Raw genomic sequence first — 23,512 nt, forward strand, 5'->3', positions numbered from 1 at the left:
TTAGCTTTCCCTGACTACTCCCCAACCCACAAAATTGTTGCCTTGGGTCTGTTCCCCAGCCCTTTTACATGACTCCAGCACAGCACCTGCAGCTATTTGCTCACATATCTGAAGTCCTATGATTGTGAGGTCCTCAAGGCACAGCCAGGTCTCATTTATCTCCACATGATACCTGACACGTAGTGAATGCTCAGTAACATTTACTGAATAAGGCAGTGAGTTAACTGACAAACCTTGATCTCCCAATTCATAAATGCAGTATTCTTTCCACCACACCAAAATATGGTTCCATAAAACAGACCGGAGGTGAGTCTCTGCTAGCTCACAGTGCTGGATGCTACTTTAATTAGACAATACGTTTCTATTATTATCATTTTTTTCTCTTTCAGATGCGAATGTCACAGTTACCTCCTAAGTAGGCTCAGAAGGCATGCATCCTTCACAGGGTGCAAGATGAAGGTGGCACTAGTATCCTTTCCGAAGCATCAACATTCAAATATTGCAAGTGAAAATGACAGCTCTGATGCAGTAGTATTTTTTGTGTGTTTTGTTAGTATCTTGTGTACTCTACATGGCGTTTTAGCTATCAAGGTGCAAGTGTATTCACCCCTCATACCCTCCCACTCAAAAGCCATGTGAAACTGCTGCTCTCTCTTCATTATTATTTCTTATGAAATGAGCTTGACTTTGTTGGAAAGACTGAAAGAAAGAGTTTGACCATGGCAATTGCTTATTCTGGACTTCATTTCTGAATTCTAGATTTGGTTATATTTAGCAAAGCTACAACCGTCATCATGCCCAAAGCCAGGAAGAAGACACCATTCACAAACCACCCCCTGAAAATCTGCAGTTGCCTCTAAAAAACCAGACTTCCCAGCAGGCAGAGACATCTGAAGTGGGAGGGATCAAATTGGTGTTTGCGTCAAGAGAAGGTCTCAGGTGCTTATAACTAAATCTCTCTGCCTGGCACTCAAGGTTCTCCACAAAATTCGTCCTTCTTTTTCTCTCCAATGTACCTTCTGCTCTGGTCAAACATCCTCATTATCTCCCCTGTTCATACCTTTCGGTAACACTGGTCAATTCCCTTCCCTGCCTGCTTCTGCTTAAGCTTCTAGCCTCTTATCAAACCTTCTGGGACCACTCTTTCCCCAGACACTCGCTGCTCCCTTTCCCCACAATTGGCACAGGGCTGAGGCACCGGAAGGGAGCCGTGCATTCTTGGTATCTATTCATCAGTCATTCAAAAGGCCCAGGGCCACTGAAGAAAGTAAGCAGCGAGCACCTCCAGGGAGCAACTTAAAGAATTTCATTCTACCACTCTGTGTCTTCTGTCCTTCTTTCCTTGATTCTGGGGAGGAAATGTGTACTGATGAAAATGTTAACACTAAACTAGTTAGTATTTTCAAAATGTATCATGCTGTTTCACCACTTTGCCTATGCGATTCTCTCAGCCTGAGAGGGCCTGGGTAACCCCCATCTGGAACATCTGCTGGGCAATTTCTATTCCTGTTCAAACTTCATGTCACCTGCGAACTCTCACCCCCAGGCTCTTTATCATAACATCCTTTACCATCTAAGGTGTGTATGTCAAAGGCCACGCTTAAGTGCTGGACACTTATCTCAGGTGTTGAGCTCTGTTAAGAGTCAGGCCTGTGTCCCATCCATCTTAGGATCTCTGGAACCTAATACAGTGCCTGCCACGAAGAGGCACATACGTGTTTCATATTGATACCACCAACACATTAGAATTAGGTGCCTTTAATGGAATTTTTGGTGGTTTCACACACATTTTTAAGCCTTGCTAGTTTGCTATGTAGGTAGGAGAAATTATCCAAGTTTACTGATGTGGACATCTGGTACTTCTCATCAGCCTTGGACCTGGATTCCTTGAATATAAATTAGAAAACTGCTCTGAGGAGCCATCTAGTCCACCTTATAGCTCCAGAATGTTGTCTTGAATACAGTAATAAATAAATAAACATTTATTGTTTAAAGCTTAGATATAAGTCCTCGTATAGCTAAGGAAGTATGATAAAAGCACAGCTTCTCAATCCTTCCTTGAACATTGCTCCAATTTTCCCATTGAGCTCATTCTGGAAGCTTAAACCAAATCTTCCCTTGACATCATATGCCTATTAACTTAGACATGATTTAGCATCTCATCATGGCATCTTCGCTGAGAAAGCTAGAAAGAAAATATTCTCCCTGGCACCCAGCCTAGAAATAGCCCTATTCCTCTAAACTCATAACTTAAAGCCTTCACTTCCCCCAAACAGCCCCTGCTGGACTAGTTAGTGAAACCAGGCCAGGAAGGCTGATATACCAGGGGAGATATGGCAGTGCGGCATCTTTTTGTCTTACCCAGCACCTGCTCCTGGGGGTTCTTGCAATTCCTCACGAAAAAGCACACACCAATACCCGCACTAGAGAAAAAGAGATCATCAGTGGAATGTGGTGGTAATCTGGCCTGTGTTTTGAAGCCTCTCACACCACTCCTCCCTAAACTGCCTGGCCGCTGCTCTGGGCACACAAGGTACAACTCCCGTGGTCCTTAAACAACTCTGGCTGGGACTGTAGACAGGTCAGCACTTGGGGACTCACAGGGAAGAGAGTGCAGGGAAGGAGCGTGACTACCCAAAACATCTGTTAAGCCTTTAAGGAGCTGGCGAGGACTCTGCAAAGAACATCTGGCTGTGTCCCCTAACAATGGGGGAAAGGAATTGCTTCAGATTGCTGCAGCTCAACTAGCTTTCACATTGCTCCCACTCCCCTTTAACACACACACACACATACACACACTCTCTCTCTCTCTCCACATATATAGAGATGATGTATAATGTTGCTGGTAGGTAATGGCTACCATTTATTGAACACCTGAACATGTGAATTATATATATTGCCTCATTTAATCTTCATGACCAGCCCATTAGGCAGTGGTTCTCAAAGTTGACCTTGCATCAGAATCTCTCCAGGAACTTATTAAGCCCCACACCCACAGCCTAGGTAGTGAGGCCTGAGAATCTCCATTTCCAACAAGCTTGCAGGTGATAAGGATGCCCCATTTTGAGAACACTGCCACAGGGAAACAGAGATTCAAGAGTGGTTTGGAATGTCTTGCCTATAGTTCCACAGCTAGTAAAGAACAGATCCAGAATTTGAACCTAGATCTGTCTGACTCTACAGACAGTGCTGGTAACCATGCTACTGTATGTGTGAATGTATGCCTCATCTTCCCAAATTCACTGGCAGAACCTTAAAGGCAGATTCAACCACACTTTAGACCTCCCTTATTCATCTGAGAACTTCATACGGTCTTTGGACTTGGTAGGTGCCACATAAATACTTTGTATACTGGCTCCTACATTTCTACATACTTCTACGAGCCACAAATTCAAACTCAACTTAAGCCAAAGAACACAAAAAGGGCAGCAGAGCCAGACCCAGTTTTACGTGACATTCTCTCTTGCTACTCTGTCTTTGCCCACAGTGCCACCACACTAACTCCTACTCACTCTTCAGTCACTTCCTTCAGAAAATGATCCTGGGCTCCCTAAAACTGGGGGCCACTGCACCCTAAGTGTATCTCTATGATGGCATTTATCAATCCACTATAACTGGCTATCTTCCATCTCTTAAAGCAGTTGGTAAAGGCCAGCGTCTGGTTTAACAGCATACCCCAGAACCTAGCACAGCACCTGCCACTTCACAGGCAACTCCATAAACTGTTGAATGAATAAATGCAGAGCTGCAAGTCCTAAATTCCATGTAAAAATATCACAATACGTGATGCGCAGTTCTCAAAGATGAATCCCAGAGAAGAGGAAGGCAGCCTAGGTAACAAAGACCAATTTTGCCTTTTCTCTTCCCTATCACTCTTCTCACACTTGGAGAACATGCACCGCTTAGGGCAGCATCATCCTTGACGAGACAACATCCTAGCTGAACAAAATGCTCGTGGACTATAAGGTCAGCAGAGGCCATTCAGAGGGGAGTAAAGTGCTCTGTGGCCCTTCATTTCTCCTGATTTCTCTCTGACACACTCTCCTTTTCACCATTTCTCCACCCCACTGCAGTTAAGGGCTTTGGCACAGGGATGAAAGAGACAGATCAGACTCAAGGGTGCGGATCTGGCAGCGGGCACAGAAGCATCTCCCAACCTGCACCAAAGTCCACAGGAAAGATCCAAAAGGACAGTGACTCAGGCCCCAGATAAAGCCCAGCTAGAGCAGTACTGAGGATGGAAGAGCAATATTTCACATGGACATTAACTATCAGACATCTTTTTAAAAAATCGTGTTTTTAAAGTACAGGCTTCAACTCTATTCCCAGAAAACTGGGCCCTGCTGAATCCAGTGCTTACACAAGCTGAGAGCCAAACACAGTTTCCTCCTCTTCCAAACCCACCCACCAGCCTGCAACACCCACCATGGTAAGCATTTCCCAGGCCCAGGTCAGGACCCTTGCTTCAACTTTAGCTTGCAAAACGCCCCTTTTTAAAGAGGCCTCTTAGCTTTCTCTCTTCCCTCGGTAATAAAACTGTTCCCTTCCACCACCATGTTGCAGTAATAGAGACCTCTCCCTTCCTCCAACCCCTCTCGGTCTATAACACAACCTACAGCAGGTTGGCCCCATCCAATTAGTCTGAATTGCTTCATGCCAAGGAAATTGCTGCTTTTATTAAAAATAAAAGCACACTAGGCAGGCGATGGGCTGTGAAAAGTATGAGTCTGGCATAATTATGAAGGTCGAGGTTAAGGTTACCAAAAGAGACATGCAAAGATTTCCCAGAAGCCTGGGGGAAAAAAGATGTGTATCTACGTGAGTATAGATACACAGATGAAACACAGAGGAATTTACACAGCAGATCTAAATAACATCCTCTCTGACAGTGAAAAAACAAAATCAGAGCCACTCTCAAGTAATTTTTCTTTTGGTTAAAAAAAAAAAAAAACCTACAGTGAGAGGAAGAGGGGCCTACTAGACTGAGTTCAAAATAACCACATTTGTTTTATATAATTTTTGTTATCTTTGCTATATCCTGGGGACCCGATTACAGTTGGGTCAGGAAACAAACCTACTAGTGAAATCCACCAAGAGCCTTGGCCCTTGGAAAAACACGTTCACATTCTCTGAAAATCCTCCCTCCCTTCCAATGCCTGCTCATGGAAGTAGGAAAGTTGGTTAGGAGACGGAGAAACCCTTCTCTTCTTAAAAGTCCCCCCATCCCCACCCTTCAGCCTTCATATCAAGATTTTAAGTTTTAGGCGATGACAAGCCCATCACCCTGCCTTTGGCATAAAGCTTTACACTTTCACACATACATTTTCTTGTGTGATCCTCAAAATTTGGCTTATCAATATTAAAAAAATAAAAATAAAAGACCACTAACGTAAACAATTTCGGCAACCTCCCCACACCCCCATAAGCCCAGTCACTTTCAAATCTCAATTTTAAATCTCTCAAGGACAATGACTCACAGGGCAAGTGAAGGGGGAAGGGAGGGTCAACTGGTCAAAGCCCATTCATACATGCAACAACTAGAAACCACAGTACTGCCGCATCAGCACAAGATTTTAATTTACGGCGCATTGAGCCACACCGTACCTTCCGCCAACACCTCGTCCACTGTGACCTGCTGTCGCCCGATGCCAAAGACTCTTCCGATGTAGCCACTGCCCAGGCCTGAGGTGCTGCCCCCTCCTCCGCTAGAGCCGGAGCCCAGGCCAGAGCCGCCCTGCTCTCGCCGGGAGTCGAAAAACTTCTTCATCTTGCGAATAGGGAGCAGCAAAGCAAAATACCGATGGTTTCTAGTTTTTTTTTTTTTTTTTTAAAGAAAAGAGATCCAAGGATTTCTTCTCGGATTTCAGCTCGGAGAGGAGCCACCCGAATCCGGCCGTGGGGGTGGGGGCTGAGGGAGGATGCCTATAGGAATATGCGTGTCAATCGCGCGGCGGGTCCCCTCCTCCTCCAGAAAGCGATTCGTGTAAGTTTAAACCTGTGATGACAGAGGAAGAGAGAGAGGATGAATCAGTAACACACTTAAAAATTCAACCGCTGAGTCCTAGGGGGAGCAAAAGCCATCATCCTGGGGAAACGCTTCATATATTTTCCTGGCGAGAAAAACCCTGGGGCTGAAAACGCGACCCCGGCCCCAGAACCCGGGATCCCCGAGCCGGGAGCTCGGAGAAAGGAGGGATCCGAGCTGCTGGGGCAGCGCCGACCCTCCCGGGCACTGCCTCCCGCTCCTCCCGGGTCTCCCGGCCGCCCCTCGAGGCGGCATCCTGGCAGCACCCACTTGAGACGGCTCGGCGGCCGGCGCCCAGCTACCAGCCCCGCGACATTGTCACGGCCGCCGGGCCAGCCTGCGACGCAGAGAGGAGGCGGCGCTGCAGCGAGAGCCGGGGCCGCGCTCGGCTCCAGCCCGCCCGCCAGCTGATCCCGGGAGCGCCGGGCGGAGACTGACCCGCCGCCCCTCCCCCGCGCGCGCTCCCGCCCGGCTCCATCCACCCAACCAGGAAGTGAACCGCCGCCGGAAGTGCCGCTCGGGGCGGCGCGGCGAGGGACCGGGGCCTCTCCTGCAACCGCCGCTCTGTCGCCACAGATGGGAAGGAGTTGACGGCGAGAAGAGGACCGGGGGAAGGGGGTCTCAGTGCAGACAGAGTTCTGGAAAAGACTGTTGATATCACCCGAGCCGCAGGGCAGGCTGGGAAAGGTAGCTCGGCGCAGTCCGGCGGGTGGACTACAAATCCCAGCATGCTCCTGGAGGAGCGGGAGAGGCGGCAGCCGTGGCCTCCACGGCCTCGAAGGAGGTTTGTGGGGTGGCGCATATGTGGGGACTCGGCAATTTAAACACATCCCGTGGAGAAACTGCCAACGACTAGGTTCCCCGCCGCTGTATGTTCCACCTTTCTGGAGCCATCTTATTTGCGGCCTGGCCTCCTGGCACAAGGGATTCTGGATTTTGTGGTTTCCGAACGGATAGAGACTGACACCTGAAGGACGCAGCTTAACGGCTTAGCCCCTAGTGGGTCCTGTGGGTTTCCCGACGTCACCTGGGCTGAAATGGAAGCGAGAAGTGATCGGGAACATTGTGCTGGCAGTTGGATCCGGCTGCACCGGAGCGCCAGCCTTAAAATAAGTAAAACCGATGCCCTTCGCCCCTAACCTCAAAAGCTGCTTTTGCGTCTAGAGGTTATTGAGAGCCGGCTCTGCGGTCAGCTCTGAGCTAGGCGCCGGGAGAACGCTCAGTAAGACAGTGTCTCGTCTGGAATTGTACAGGCGAGATTCAAACCGAGAAACGGCCAAAGGTTGTGTGCAGGGCAGATCCTAGGATACCAGAGGCCCAGCCCGTTGGCTTGACCTCAAACTCGGGGGCTTTTCAGCCCATGCTGCCCCTTAATTTTTCCTCCTTTGCTGACGCTGTGGGTGCGTCCCAAAGCCTGACCTTCACTAGCCCCCTTGCACACAAGAACACTAACCCTAACCTGACCAGTTATTTATTTCTCACTTCAAGATTCTTCCACTGATACTTATGTTTCCCTGATACCGTCCAAGTGCTGAGGGTGGGGATGGACTCTGTGATTTGCATCTGTCAAATGTAGAAAATTTGGAAAGCCAGTTGGTACACTTTTCCGACCCTAGATTTCCTGATGGATGATGCTGAAGAGTGGCAAGTTCCTGCCAAAAACAAAAAACCTACCATGATTTACTAATATGATTTTTCTGACCCCTGAATATGGGTTATTGTTCATTTCCGCCCGCTCTCCCCACTCCCTAGTGCTTGTCTCAGAATTTTTTTCAGCGGTATTTGAGTAGAGAAGGGTGCCCCAGGGAAAAAAATGGTTCTTTCTTTCTCTATTCTGAATATTGAGCTGAGCTGTGACTGGGCTAACAGTGGCATTTGGTGTTGCTGCTGCTGCTTGTTTAAAGTAGTGCCATTTTAATTAAACTCCGGGTAGAGGTAGCATCTTTTCTTCCGGAGACAGTTTGTGTTGTCACCTCAGTTCACAAATTCACGAAGCCACCTCCAGGGTGAAATGCAGCACCTATTCCCTCAAACTAAGCCCACGAAGGCATGTTCTCTGCACTTTCCTTAAAAGGCCAGGTTTTTGTCTAAGGAAGTTTGAAACAGACCTTAAAATAGATGAGAAAGCTCTTTTGGAGTTAGACTTATTGACCCCCATTTTTCTCAGCACTTATTTGTCTTGACTTTTTTTTAAAGAAGCTCTGCTAGGTCCTAAAATCAATCTGATGCTCAGTTTTTACCTTTCTAGACTTTCCTGGTACCAGACTAGTCCAGGCTTATACAAATCTCAAGTCTTACTTCAGTGATACAAAAACTCCCAATACGCTTAAGGTAGCTAACATGCATTTATTGAACACCCACGTGAATGCTCTGATCAGAAGCTGAGGGAAGAGGTTTAAAAAACAAAAAACAGATGACTAGATTCCTTGCCCTCCATTCCCTCACATACAAATAGCAATTATAATGACAAATCCACAGTTTTTCTTGCTTTACATATATTAAGTATAAGATGCTCAAAGCCACCCTATGAAGTAAAGTACCACTATTATACTCATTTTATAGGTGGGTAAGTAGAGCAGAGATTAGTGACTTACCCAGAGTCACACAGTAAATAGCAAAGCCAGGATTCAAACCCAAACATTTTAGCTTCAGAGCCCAGTTGTTACCTAGCTATACTAAACTGTCTACTTAGAGAGAGCAAACATTAACTGATTAAAAGACTAGTGAGTAGTTAGGAACCTATGCACAAGCAGCATAGGACCAGGAGACAGGAAACCTCTGCCACTTCATAGCTGGGACCTTAGACCACTTGTGTCACTGGGCTTATTATCTCAGTTATAAAACCAGAGCTCTTACAACACTTAGTAATTTTTTAGTTCCTGAGTACAAAATAATGAACAGATCAGCCACTATAATCTCAAAACTATCACACTTACTTTCTGTAGAATTTGTCCCACCCTGCTTTGCATTCCTATTCAACTTTTAATGTATATTGCTGCCTCAACCAAACACTTCAAAGCCAGAGAACCGTCTTCCACTTATCTCCTTGGGCATCCAGTATAATAGTTTACATAGAATGTGTTCTTAGCAGTACTTAAATAAAGTAAATAATTTACTTTAAATGTGACACAAAACAGAGCTATCTGATTAAGGTGGAAAGATTGATTTGAAGTATCCTAGATGTGTTTTGAACTAGGTGTGGAAGATGCTATGGGTAAATATTCAAAGGGAGTGTGAAAAGAAAGTGACATTTACTATTGTTACAATAGAGATCTTATAACTGATGGAACAGACTCTTTGAGGCAATAAGATGCCAAATTATAAACAAGACCTAAGGCTATGTCAGGCAAGGGTTAAGTCACACATCCCTACACTTGAAGAGTAAACCATCTTCTAACTGCCACAAGGTTTTTCTTTTTCTCTGGTAGCTAAATAGACACTGGCCTGGAGATAAGCAATATTGAAACAATTGTAACTCACTGACCACCAGATGCTGACTAACTGTATCCCCCCAACTCCTGTTCCACAAACCATAAGTACCGCTTTGATTGGACAAGAGACAGATTTCAGTAACATCCTAGTAAGACATTACCAAACACAGACTGGTTCTGGCTGTTTACAGAGGCCCTGCACTGAGTACCTTCATGTCCTCTGCTTCACCTAATTGTAATGCATTTAAATGTTAAATCTCCACCCCAAAGAGAACATAGGACATATGTAACATACATGTTTACTCACTATGCATGCAGGTACTGCCCCCTGCTTTGTGAATAATCAAAGCTCCTGTAACTTCTCAAGTGTGTATTCTTAGCCAACTCATTTGGCATAAATTTGTGTTCCACTCTTTCCTCCCTCTAAATACCTGCTTTCAGTCTCTGCCAGAGTCGACACTTCCCAGCCCATCAGGATCACCAACCTGCAGGCTGCAACCCTTTATAAGAAATAAAGTTGTCCTCTCAAAATTTATAAACCTTGAGATTCTTCAGTTAACACTATGTATCTTCCATATGCCAGTTACAGAATTAAAAAATGTATGTATTATCTTGTTTTATGGTTTTATTTTTATTTTATTTATTTATTTTATTATTTATTATTATTATTATTTTTTGAGACAGAGTCTCACTCTGTAGCCCAAGCTGTAGTGCAGTGGCATGATCTCGCTCACTGCAACCTCTGCCTCCCAGGCTCAAGCGATTCTCCTGCCTCAGCCTCCTGAGTAGCTGGGACTACAGGTGTGTGCCACTATGCCTGGCTAATTTTTTGTATCTTAGTAGAGTCAGGGTTTTACCATGTTTCCCAGGGTGGTCTCGAAGCTCAGGCGATCCACCCACCTTGGCCTCCCAAAATGTTGGGATTACAGGCGTGAGCCACTACGCCTGGCCTATTTTTTTTTTATATATAATTATATAAAAAATAGAGATGATGTCTTGCTTTGTTGCTCAGGCTGACCTCAAATTCCTGGACTCAGGTGATCCTCCCACCTCAGCCTCCCAAAGTGCTGAGATTACAGATGGGAGCCACCGTGCCTGGCCAATATTATTTTATTTAATCTTCATGGTTGCCTCCAAAGTAGACAGTATTATCTATTTTATCAAAGAAAATACTGTTATAATATTATTCCCAATTTTATAGATGAACAATGAAGATTTTGTTAGCAGATGAACATGTATGGTTTGTTAGGTTTGAAGGAAATGATTTGACCTGTGGTACACCTACATCATGTCATCATAAACCCAGTGTGCTGTATCTTTGAGGAAATCAAAGGAAAGGAGACCACCATTAATTAAAATCCTTAACTAAGTCAAGCACTATCTTGGGTATTTAATCATACCATTTAACCCACACAATACATCTATGAGGTGTGCATTACTTTTATTGGTGTGGAAACAGAGGTTGAGCAGGGTTAGAGTCTGTCAACTGTTTCTACAAAACATCTTGAAAAGGGCAGAGCCAAGACTGACCTCAAAACCCACATCATTTTCATTACACCATATAGGCTTTCTGTGTTGCTGTCTTTTAGTGAAGTGGAACTTGTTAGAAATGCAAATTTTGGAGCCCCATCCAGACCTACTGAATAAGAGGGAGGGGCAGAGGCAGCAGTTTCTGTTCACAAACCTTTCAGGTAATTCTAACACACATTCAAGTTTGAGAACCACTGTTTAGCAGAAGCAAACTTGTAAGAACCACGTCCTTTTTTAAAAAATGACAGTTTTTGCCGAGGTGTGCTGGCTCACGCCTGTAATCCCAACACTTTGGGAGGCCGAGGCGGGTGGATCACCTGAGGTCAGGACTTCGAGACCAGCCTGGCCAACATGGTGAAACCCTGTCTCTACTAAAAATACAAAAATTAGCCGGGCATGGTGGCATGTACCTGTAATAGCAGCTCAGGAGGCTGAGGCATGAGAATCACTTTAACCCAGGAGGCGGAGGTTGCAGTCAGTCGAGATTGCACCACTGTATTCCATCCTGGGAGACGAGTAAGACTCGGTCTCAAAAAAAAAAAAAAAAAAAAAAGACATTTCTTGATCTTTTTATTTAAATTTTTAATTTTTTTTCTTTTTCCTTTTTATTTTCCTTTTTTTTTTTTGAGATGGAGTTTTGCTGTTGTTACCCAGGCTGGAGTGCAATGGCGTGATCTTGGCTCACCGCAACTTCTGCCTCCCGGGTTCAAGCAATTCTCCTGCCTCAGCCTTCCTGAGTAGCCGGGATTACAGGCATGCGCCACCACACCTGGCTAATTTTGTATTTTTAGTAGAGACAGAGTTTCTCCATGTTGGTCAGGTTGGTCTGGAACTCCCAACCTCAGGTGATCTGCCCACCTCGGCCTCCCAAAGTGCTGGGATTACAGGTGTGAGCCACCACGCCCAGCCTAATTTTCTTTTTTAAACTGAGCCTTGTCTTCTTATTTTCCACTTGATTTGGGTTTTGAATTTTAAGAAAGTAATTATGTGCTCATTGAAGAAAGTAGATAGAAGAAAATAAAAATCAGCTATAATTCTACCACTCAGTGATAACTGCTATTGACATTTTGATCAATTTCCTTTTAGCGTTTTTCCATATATAAGTACATTTTTACTATATTAGATCACATTATATATTTAATATTTTATTTTTTTCATTTCATAGTTTCCTGTTTCATTGTATATTCTCCAAAATATTCTTTTAGTGGCTGCTTAATAATCAGTGCTTTACTGTCAAATGTTTTATTTTTAAATGTTGCTTTTTATGTATGATTAGAACGAATATTCTCTTGTATGCTTCTTTGATTTTCTTTCTTCTTCTTCTTTTTTTTTTTTTTTTTAAGACAAGATCTTGCCCTACCGCCCAGGCTGGAGTGCAGTGGCACAACCTCAGCTCATTGCAGCCTCAACCTCCTGGGCTCAAGCAGTCCTCTCACACCACCATGCCTGGCTTTTTAAATTATTTTATTTTTGTAGAGACAGGGTTTCACCATGTTGCCCAGGCTGGTCTTGAGCTCCTGAACTCAAAGCAATCCACCCACATCAGGCTCCCAAAGTGCTGGGTTTAAAGGTGTGAGCCACTGCGCCTGGCCTGATGTTGAGTTTTTTCTTTTTCTTTTTTTTGAGAAGGACTCTTCGCTCTGTCTTCTATGCTGGAGTGTAATGGTGCAATCTCGGCTCACTGCAGCCACCACCTCCCGGGTTCAAGTGATTCTCCCGCCTCAGCCTCCAGAATAGCTGGGATTACAGGCACCTGCCATCATGGCCGGCTAATTTTTGTATTTTTTGTAGACACAGGGTTTCACCGTGTTGGCCAGGCTGGTCTTGAACTCCTGACCTCAGGTAATCCACCCACCTCAGCCTCCCAAAGTGCTGGGATTACAGGCATGAGCCACCACGCCTGGCCCCCTGATTTTCTTTCTAAGGCTATGTTGTTATAAATGAAATAACTGGGTCAAAAGGTATGAATGTTTTTACAGCTAGAGAACCAAAGTACCCTCCAGGAGATTGATACTGATTTGTTCTCCACTCACTGATCCAGTAAACAATTATTTATTAAGCACCATGTGCTAGACTTTAGAAAGTTTATTAAAATAAACAAGATAGTTACACTCCTTGCTTTCAAGGAGCTTTTGGCGGTTTTTGTTTCCTTTTTTTTCCTTTGAGACAGGGTCTTGCTCTGTCACCCAGGCTGGAGTGCAGTGCCATGATCATAACCGGAGGCTTTCAAGGGATCCACCCACCTCAGCTTCCTGTATGACTGGTGCACAGCACCACGCCCAGCTAATTATTTCTTAATTCTTTGTAGAGACAGAGTGTTGCTATGTTGCCTAGTCTGATGTTGAACTCCTGGCCTCAAAGCAATCCTCCTCCCTCGGCCTCCCAAAGTGTTGGGATTACAGGCATAGCCACTGTGCCCGGCTAGAGCTTTTGATCTTAAAAGAAGACATTAAATCCTATGTCCATACCCTTGCCAGCTGTTAGTTTGTGCAGTTTGAAAAGAAATCCATTTCATTTTGTTAGGTAGGAATGGTGTTTATTGTTGTCATTGTTTAAACTAGTGAGGTTGAACAATTTTTCATGTTCATTTATTTATTCATCAGTTGTTTATTAAGAATCTATTATATGCCAAAACAGTGCTAGGCACTGGAAATATGATAAAGAAGATGGACATGTATTTTCCTTCACAGACTTTATAATCTAGTAATTATTGGATATATATATTTCTTCATTTCTAAATCGTATCCTTTTCCATTTTTCCATTGGAGCATTTATTTTTAAGAATTGATTTGAGAGTGCTCCTTTATTCAATCAGTATGTAATGAACTACCATGTACTAAACAATATGGTGCAAAACAGGATAAACAAGGTTTCTCTTCCTAGAGAGCTTATGTTGGGGTCAGGGCAAAGAAAACACAATAAATAAGCCAGCGAGTCAAGACAAATGTCAGATACTGATTAATGCTGTGCTAATAATTATACTAGAATGATGTGATAGTGTCTGAATGACAACTTGAGATTGGATGTTCAACTCTTTATTAATGACGTTAATTGAAACGTATTATCACGTAAATGGAAAATCCTTTTTCTCCAGTTTGATATTAACCTTTTTTTTTTTTTTTTTTGGATGAAGGGTTGTTTTTAAAACTTTTTTCCTGGTTATGATAATACATCATCATTTTGCAACATTTGGAAACATATAAAAGCAGAAAAGAAATAAACCTCAGTTGCTTTCATTACTTATAAGTAAACCCTATCAACAGGTACTTGGATATCCTTTCTGCATTTTTCAGTGTGTGTGTGTGGTCTGTGTGTGTGTGTGTAATTTTATTTGATAGAGAATATAATCTACTACAACTTGCTTTTTTCACTATGTGCAAAGAAGCTCTGTCAGTTGCTGGGAATAAAAAATGACAAAATTATAAACAAAAATAGGCATGAGACGTGCCTATTTTAAAAATCATAGATTTCTTTAACTGGCAAGGGAAGGGGTCATGGAGGCAGAAGGGTGGTTAGGACATAAATGTTAATCAAGTAATCACACAAATATATTTAAAATTAGAAGGTATAGATTTTATCTCATTAACCATTGTAACCCCAACCCATAAAACAGTGTTGGGAATCAGTGGTTTACTTTCATTCATTCATATTTTGCATTCTCTCATAAGTGTGGAAATATTTTCTGTATTTGTTATTATGTCCATTTCTTGTTCCTAATTTTATATATTTAGGTTTTCTCCCATTTTATTTTGATTAGACCAGCTGTTTGTTGCCTATATTTTCTTTCCTTCCTTCCTTCCTTCCTTCCTTCCTTCCTTCCTTTCTTCCTTCTTTCCTTCTCCCTCTCTCTCCCTCTCCTTCTCTCTCTCTCTCTCTCTCTCTCTCTCTCTCTCTCTCTCTCTCTCTCTCTCTCTCGACGGAGTCTTGCTCTGTCATCCAGGCTGGAGTGCCGTGGCGCAATCTTGGCTCACTGAAACCTCCAGCCACCTTTCAGGCTCAAGCGATTCTCCTGCCTCAAGCCTCCCGAGTATCTTGGGTTACAGGCATATACCACTACACCTAGCCAATTTTTTATATATTTAATAGAGACGCAGTTTTGCCACGTTGGCCAGGCTGGTCTCGAACTTCTGACCTCAGGTGATCCGCCTGCCTCAGCCTCCCAAAGTGCTGGGATTACAGGTGTGAGCCAGGGTGCCTGGTTATATTTGCCTATCTTTTCAGTAAAAAATGCTGTTAGATATTTAAAACTCAACAGTAGAAGTTTGTTTTATTTTCTTCTTTTGTTTATGTGTCATTTTTCCTTTGGCTTCATTTTGGTTTATTTTGCCATGTCTCTAGTTATTCAAATAAATGTTTTATTTGTCGTTTTCTTTCTTGTTTCAAAATAAAAGCTAAAGCTAAGAGTTTATGACTCTCAGTAAATGTAGCTAAAGCTAAAGAGTTTGACCATTTAAAGCTAACAGTTTGACTCAATAAATACGGCTTTCACACGTCACAGAAGTTTTAATTTTTCTGTACTCATATTTAAGTTCTAAATACTCCAATTACATGTTACATTTTTTAGTTCCTCTTTGCCCCATGAGTTATATAAAGTCGTGTTTACTTTTTTATGTTAATTTTATGTGTTTACTTTGTAAGACCTGAGAATAATACGAATAGTGGTTAAGAGTACAGGTCCTGAAGTCAAAACTGCTGTACTTGAACCCCAGCTTTGTCACTTACTATAATAATCAGGGTTTAGTCAGCAAAGCAAAAATCACATTAACTATGTCAAACAGAGGATTAATACAAGGAATTGGTTACACAGGTGCTGGATGACTAAAATAGGAAAAACTGAGAAGCTGAGGTAAGCAGAGATGAATAACTGCAGGAAGAACCTACCGCCTTTCAGGATTGTAAGAACAAAAGGAAGAAGTCAAGTTACTAGAACCTAAGATTTCAGAAGAGAGGGCTCAAACCTTAGAGGGGAGGCACTATGCACCTGGCATTTGGACCACAAAGGAACAGAGAGTCCCCCACCAGACCCCAACTGAAGATTCCTCTGAGGGAGTGAAGCAAGATTCCTGCTGGTAGTGGCCCAAGATGCTGGGAGCAGCCAAAGATACTAGGAGCTAAAGCCAACTTTCTGCCGCTGATGGCAGAACAACACTAGAAAACAGGAAGGCTGAGCCTTCTTGCTCCTTCCAGTTCCCTTCAGTGCCTCTTATTTGCAGAAAGAGGAGCCAGGATGTCTGGGAAATAGTTTGCAAATTCCAACCTCAGGATCAGAGCATAGAGACAATAGTCAAATAACTAGTATGCTAGCTGTGTAACCTTAGGCAAATGACTTTATCCCGTGCCTCAGTTTCCTCAGCTGTAAAATAGATATATTGATGGTACCAACTTCACTGGGCTGCTCTGAGAAGCAAATGAGGTACTTCAGGTAAAGCATTTAGACCAGAGCGTAATATAAAACACTTAAAAATAAATGTTAATGGCGTGGCACAGGGTTCACACCTGTAATTACAAAAAATACAAAAATTATCTGGGCATAGTGGCACGAACCTGTCATCCTAGCTGCTTGGAGGACTGAGGTTGGAGGATGGCTTGAGCCCAGGATGTCAACACTGCAGCGAGCTGTGACCCATGCCACTACACTCCAGCCTAGGTGACAGGGCAAGACCCTGTCTAAAAAATAAATAAATAAAATAAGTGTTAGCTGTTGTTACTATAAAATTATGTATTGTCTTTCAATAACTTTTTTTTTGAGACAGGATCTCATTCTGTCACAAAGGCTGGAGTGCAGTGGCATGATCACGGCTCACTGCAGCCTCAACTTCTCCAGGCTCAAGAGATCCTCCCGCCTCAACCCCCAAGAAGATAGGATTACAGGCACGCACCACCATGCCTGGTTAATTTTTGTATTTTTAGTAGAGAAAGGTTTCACCATGTTGCCCAGGCTGATCTCAAACTCCTGAGCTCAAGTGATCTGCAACCTCCTAAAGTGCTGGGAGTACAAGCATGAGCCACCATGCCCAGCCTGTCTTTTAATATTTTTTCACATTTGAATTCTGTTTTGAGGCTGGGTGCGGTGGCTCACGCCTGTAATCTGAGCGCTTTGGGAGGCCAAGGTGAGTGGATCGCTTGAGGTCAAGAGTTTGAGACCAGACTGGCAAACATGGTGAAACCCTATCTCTACTAAAAATACAAAAAATGAGCTGGGCATGGTGGTGGGCACTTGTAATCCCAGCTACTCAGAGGGCTAAGGCAAAAGAATCGCTTGAACCCAGGAGGTGGAGGTTGCAGTGAGCTGAGATAGAACCACTGCACTCCAGCCCAAGCCATGGAGTGAGACTCTTAAAAATAAATAAAATCAAATAATGAAATGAATTCTGTTTTGAAACCACAGTCATAAAATATATTAATACATTTCTTTGTTTGCCTTATTTTCATTCCTACTGAGAGTTCTTTTATACCATGATCTTTGAGTTGGGTCATCTTTCAGACAGGTGAATATCTCATCAAGTAATTTTTTCAAGAAGGGTATGTGAGTGTCCTTTTGTTGTCTTTAAAAGTGAAAATGGGTTGGGTGGGTGACTCACAACTATAATCTCAGTGCTTTAGGAGGCTGAGGCAGAAGAATCACTTGAGGCCAGGAGTTGTAGATCAGCCTGGGCAACAAAGTGAGAACCTGTCGCTACAAAAAAGTAAAAATAGGGCCGGGCACGGTGGGTCATGCCTGTAATCCCAGCACTTTGGGAGGCCGAGGCAGGTGGATCACAAGGTCAGGAGATCGAGACCACCCTGGCTAACACGGTGAAACCCTGTCTCTACTAAAAATACAAAAAAACACTTTGGGAGGCCGAGACGGGCGGATCACGAGGTCAGGAGATCGAGACCATCCTGGCTAACATGGTGAAACCCCGTCTCTACTAAAAAAAATACAAAAAACTAGCCGGGCGAGGTGGCGGGTGCCTGTAGTCCCAGCTACTCGGGAGGCTGAGGCAGGAGAATGGCGTAAACCCGGGAGGCGGAGCTTGCAGTGAGCTGAGATCCGGCCACTGCACTCCAGCCTGGGTGGCAGAGCGAGACTCCGTCTCAAAAAAAAAAAAAAAAAAAATACAAAAAAAATACAAAAAAAATACAAAAAAAATGAGCCAGGCATGGTAGTGGCGGATACCTGTTGTCCCAGCTACTTAGGAGGCTGAGGCAGGAGAATGGTGTGAACCCGGGAGGCAGAGTTTGCAGTGAACCAAGATCACACCACTGCACTCCAGCCTGGGCAACAGATTGAGACTCTGTCTCAAAAAATAATAATAAAAATAAATAAAAATAAGTTAGCCAGGCATGGTGGTCTGCTGCCTGTAGTCCTAGCTACTTGGGAGGCTAGGCAGGATGATCAGTTGAACCCAGGAGTTCAAGGCCGCAGTGAGAATGATAGCACCACTGCACTCCAGTCTGGGTGACAGAGTGAGACTCTGTCTCATAAAAAAATAATAAGTGAAAAGAGCTTCTGGAGAGCTGAAGACATGGCGGTTACTAGAGGGTGCCATGCCTGAGAGGTCATGGAAGCTCTGCACCCCTTCCCATGCCGCGACACATGCATGTTTTCATCTGTATCCTTTGCAATAACCTTTTTCAAAAGACCGGTAAATGCAAAAGTCAACAATGCTAGTTTAATTGGAATGGGCTACACTCAGACTCTGAGGCTTGGTGTGAAGCTTCCAATGTCTGCCTGGTAGATAGGTGGGAAGAGCATTACTGATGGATCACAACTAACTTGGGCTTGTCCTGGAGTTGGAAGCTTAAAGAAACCCTTAGGAATGGATATCATATTTGGTCTTAATATATTTCATTGTGACCAGCAGGCTTTTCCCCCCACCAAGAAGGTGATCAAAACAAAAGATAATCTAAACAAGAACTGTATTTAAAATATTTAATACTCTGGTTTCTCTTCAGATCATATAAATCTTTCACCTTTTAAATACTTAGTTACTTGTTAACTGGTTTATCGTTGAGCTGGTTATCGATCTAGTTACCCATCTCGCAGTTGTGCAGTCACCTCTACGTTATTTAAACAATGCATATATGCGCTACCCACCAATAATGAAATAGTTTTCATAAGAAAACTACAATTGAGTGCATGTTTGTTTTTAACATCCCTTTAAATGATCATTAAATGAGACTATTACCATTGAATGAGATGGATCAGTATGTGTTTTTAAATGAGGTTAACATTTTTTTGTTAAATTCAGCCATCATTAGAATTACTTTTGATATCCAAGAATATTACAAATTATGAATAAAACAAAGTATACATAAAAATAAGTAAATAAAAGAGAAGATACATTGGCTAGGTAAAGAATTCTTGGACACAATTTTTCCCTTCAATTTTTATGTCTTCATAAAAGAAGACATATGTTTATTGTTGAGTCTAAAACCTTACTTATCTTTGTTCCTTTGTAATAAATTTTATTGTAGGATTTTTTATTCTAAAAATTTAAAACTTTCACAAGAATAGGTCTAGGCAATAGATTCTTTTAATTCTGTTCACAGATTGAGATGTTTCTTCTCCTCAGGGCGAAGAAGCTGGGCATGGTGGCATACTCCCATAGTCCTAGCTAGTCAGGAGGCAGAGGCAGAGAATCCAGTCGCTTGAGCCCAGGAGCTTCAGGCTGCGGTGAGGATGATTGCACCAGTCCATTCCCGCCTGAGCAATAAAGCAAGACCCTGTCTCTCAAAAAACAAAACAAAAAAACCACCTATATCATAATTTTGGTTAGATTTTTATTAGGTTAGATTAATAATCAGTGCTTGTCTTATTGTTTTGGGTTTGTTTGTTTGTTTGAGACTTTTTTGTGTTTTTTTGTTTGTTTGTTTATTTGTTTTGCCACTGGCTCTGTTGCCCAGGCTGGAGTGCAGTGGCGCGATCTTGGCTCACTGCAGCCTCTGCCTCCCGGGCTCCAGCGTTTCTCCTGCCTCAGTCTCTCGAGTAGCTGCGGCTACAGGTGCACCCTACCAGGCCCAGCTAATTTTTGTATTTTTAGTAAAGATGGGGTTTCACCATGTTGGCCAGACTGATCTCGAATTCCTGATCAAAAGTGATTCACCCACCTCAGCCTCCCAAAGTGCTTCGATTATAGGTGTGAGCCACGGCACCCAGCCTGACATCATTGTTAATAAGTAAACACTATTTACAGCTGAGCTATGTAGTAAAGTCTATTTATTTTATTTTCTCATATAACATTTTGGAGCTAATAACTGTCTTTCTTTTTCATTCCTTTAGTTTCCTATACACTTTCACTAACTTACTTTCAAACTCTTCACCACCTGTCAAGATGTTCATTCACATTAGATAGTCTATCAATTTCATCTTTCTATAAGAATCTAGGAGCCTTCTGACCTGCTTCAGTCTGATATGCCCTCCAGGCCTGATATGCAGTTGACGTCTTATGATTTCCCTTCACCATCATCTTGGGAATTCTCTTTGCTTTCTTCCTGTGCTGGAGCCTCTGTTTTTGTGTCTTGTATCTTCTTGGTTTCTCCTCATTTTGATGAAGCACATCTTCAGTGCTGTGTTGAGAACAGTGTACAGAAGGTAAATGTTTTTAAATTACCATGTCTGACATGTTTTCCTACTACTCTGACACTTGATTATTTGTCTAGTTTGCAATTCTAGAGTGGAATTTTCTTTTTTTAGAATTATAAAGAAATTGCTCTGTTGTCTTCTAGGTTTCAGTGCTGTTCTTGTGCAGTGTAAAGCTGGTCTGACAACTGATTCTCTGTGTGAATCAGTCTCTCTCCCTCTCTCTGTCTCTCTGATGCTCTGCTTGTAGGGTATTCTCTTTGTCCCCACCATTCTTCTAGAAATGCACATCCTTCAGTTCTGGACATTTTCTTGAATTGCTTCATTCATTGTTGATTTTTACCCTGTATTTTCTTCTGTTTTCCTGAATTTTCTATTGTCCATCTATTAAAAATATTTTTGTTTTGTTGTTCTTCCTGAAATATTTCCTTGCCTTTATCTTCCAACTCTTACATTGAATAGTTGATATATTTATCATTTTTTAAATTTTAACAGTGCTTTTTTGTCCCTTAAACATTTCTTTTTAACGTTTTCTCCTTACATGGTCTCTGTTTCCTTCAGTGCTGCTTATTTGATTGGTTTACTCTCTATATTTCATCTTCAAGTCTTTCCTTAACATTTGATAATCCTTGGTTATCCATATTTAAAACCAGGAATTTGAGGCTGTGCATGGAATTCCAGGCTGGGATCACACCTGTAACCCCAGTACTTTAGAAGGCTGAGGTGGGCAGATTGCTTGAGCCCAGGAGTTTGAGACCAGCATGGACAACATGGCAAAACCTCATCTCTACCAAACACAAAAATTAGCCAGGTGTGGTGGTGCGTGCCTGTAGTCCCAGCTACTTGGGAGGCTAAGGTGGGAGGATCGCCTGAACCTGGGAGGTGGAGGTTGCAGTGAGGTGTGATCCTGCCACTGGACTCCAGCCTGGGCGCAGAGCAAGACCCTGTCTCAAAACAAATACAAAATAAAACTGAGGATTTGAAAAGCTGATTGGAAATAGTGTTTAGGTATAACATATTGACTAGAAGGGACACTAGAGGGTGAACCTCAAAAGTTGATTTCCTTAGACCTGGACTTGTCAGAATTCCCCAGAGAAGATGCTTTCAGTGTTCTGCATGGGAGGCAAAAACCGATCACTTGTATTGGAGGACCCAGTTCCAGAGAGACCCAGGGGAGAAGCTAAATCATTTTTCACTCATTTATTTGCTGTCCCTCTTCCAAAGGTTTAGTGCTGTTGTTCCCTGTACTATTTTCTTGTCTTCCAGGGTTTACGCCCTGAAGGTCTCATCCTCTGCATCAGTGCTGAACTCTGTCTCTCAGCCTTGCCCTGTGTTCCCCCAGAGGAGGAACTCTAAGGTACTTTTTGCAACCACTTCCTGAGCCTTTTGAAGACTCAGTGATATGGATCAGGTTTGTTCTCAACTCTCTCTGCTACTGGCTTTTGACACTACCTCCTCTGATCTGCTAAATCATTTTTCACTCATTTATTTGCTGTCCCTCTTCCAAAAGTTTAGTGCCATTGTCCCCTGTACTGTTTTCTTGTCTTCATGGGTTTATGCCCTGAAGGTCTCATCTTCTTCTTTGGAACAACAACCATGTACATGTAAAGTCTCCATTCTCTACCCTTTGTGTCTATGATCTCATCTGTTATCATTTCCTTTTCTTTCTTTTTTTTTTTTTTTGAGACAGAGTCTCACTGTGTTGCCCAGGCCGAGGCTCGATCTTGGCTCACTGCAACTTCTGCCTCCCAGGTTCAAGCGATTCTCCTGCCTCAACCTCCCGAGTAGCAGGGATTACAGGCGCCCGCCACAGCACCTGGTGAATTTTTGTATTTTTAGTAGAGACGGGGTTTCACCATGTTGGCTAAGCTGGTCTTGAACTCCTGACCTTTCAGGTGATCCACCCACCTTGGCCTTCCAAAGTGCTGGGATTACAGATATGAGTCACCACACGGGCCCTTTTTTTTTTTTTTTTTAAGATAAGGTTTTTTTGTTTGTTTGTTTAGTTTTGTTTTGAGACGGAGTCTTGCTCTGTTGCCCAGGCTGGATTGCAGTGGCACAATCTCAGCTCACTGCAGCCTCTGCCTGCCGGGTTCCAGCAATTCTCCTGCCTCAGCCTCCTGAGTAGCTGGAATTACAGGCACATGCCACCACACCCGGCTGATTTTTTTTTTTTTTTTGAGACAGAATCTCACTCTGTTGCCCAGGTTGGAGTGCAGTGGCACGATCTCGGCTCACTGCAAGCTCTACCTCCTGGGTTCACGCCATTCTCCTGCCTCAGCCTCCTGAGTAGCTGGGACTACAGGTGCCAGTCACCACGCCCAGCTAATTTTTTGTATTTTTTAATAGAGATAGGGTTTCACCATGTTAGCCAGAATGGTCTCCATCTCCTGACCTCGTGATCCACCCGCCTTGACCTCCCAAAGTGCTGGGATTACAGGCATGAGCCACCACACCCAGCCCAGAATTTAAAACTACATTAGAAGCAGTGAAAAACTGAGTGACCTGGACAGCAAACTTGAGAAGCTCTCTCAGAAAGTAGAGGAAAAGAACAAAGAGATGACGATGTTAGCCAGGCATGGTTCCATGTGCCTAGAGTCCTTCCCACTTGGGAGAATGAGGCAAGAGTATTGCTTGAGCCCAGGAACTCGAGGTTACGGTAAACTATGATCACACCACTGCACCCCACCCTGGGGGACACAGCAAGAGGTAGTTTTGTTTTCTTAGAGATGTTCATTACCTGATCTAGTTTCTTTTGATTCTTACTTGTCTTACTGCCAGCTCTCCCTTTTTACCTCAATCTGTATATTATCTCTTTTTAAGTATCTATTTGTCTTTTTGTTTGTTTGTTTGTTTGTTTGTTTTTTGGAGACAGAGTCTCACTCACTCTGTTGCCTAGGCTAGAGTGCAGTGGCGTGATCTCAGCTCATTCCAGCCTCAGCTTCCTGGATTCAAGCAATC

The 23,512-nt window shown here is 43.3% G+C and overlaps 1 protein-coding gene across 15 annotated transcripts in view; it reads right to left on the reverse strand.

Moving 5' to 3' along the window:
* Positions 1 to 16,617, reverse strand: part of AAK1 (AP2 associated kinase 1) — a 193,540-nt gene extending 176,923 nt beyond the window's left edge. For 14 of the 15 annotated variants that reach the window (XM_033239305.1, XM_033239315.1, XM_033239313.1 and 11 more), the window contains exons 1-2: positions 6,296 to 7,477; positions 5,605 to 5,995 (exon numbers count right to left, since the gene is read on the reverse strand). In XM_033239305.1, the coding sequence (XP_033095196.1) occupies positions 5,605 to 5,767 (163 nt within the window). In that variant the 5' untranslated portion in view covers positions 5,768 to 5,995; positions 6,296 to 7,477. Of the gene's footprint in view, positions 1 to 5,604; positions 5,996 to 6,295; positions 7,478 to 16,530 lie in introns of those variants that run through there. The other variant, XM_033239304.1, reaches the window with a different exon arrangement.
* Positions 16,618 to 23,512: the final 6,895 nt, after the last annotated feature.

The sequence above is a fragment of the Trachypithecus francoisi genome, unplaced genomic scaffold (genome assembly GCF_009764315.1).
Source record: "Trachypithecus francoisi isolate TF-2019V2 unplaced genomic scaffold, Tfra_2.0 Lachesis_group17, whole genome shotgun sequence".
In the NCBI taxonomy this organism is placed as follows: domain Eukaryota; kingdom Metazoa; phylum Chordata; class Mammalia; order Primates; family Cercopithecidae; genus Trachypithecus; species Trachypithecus francoisi.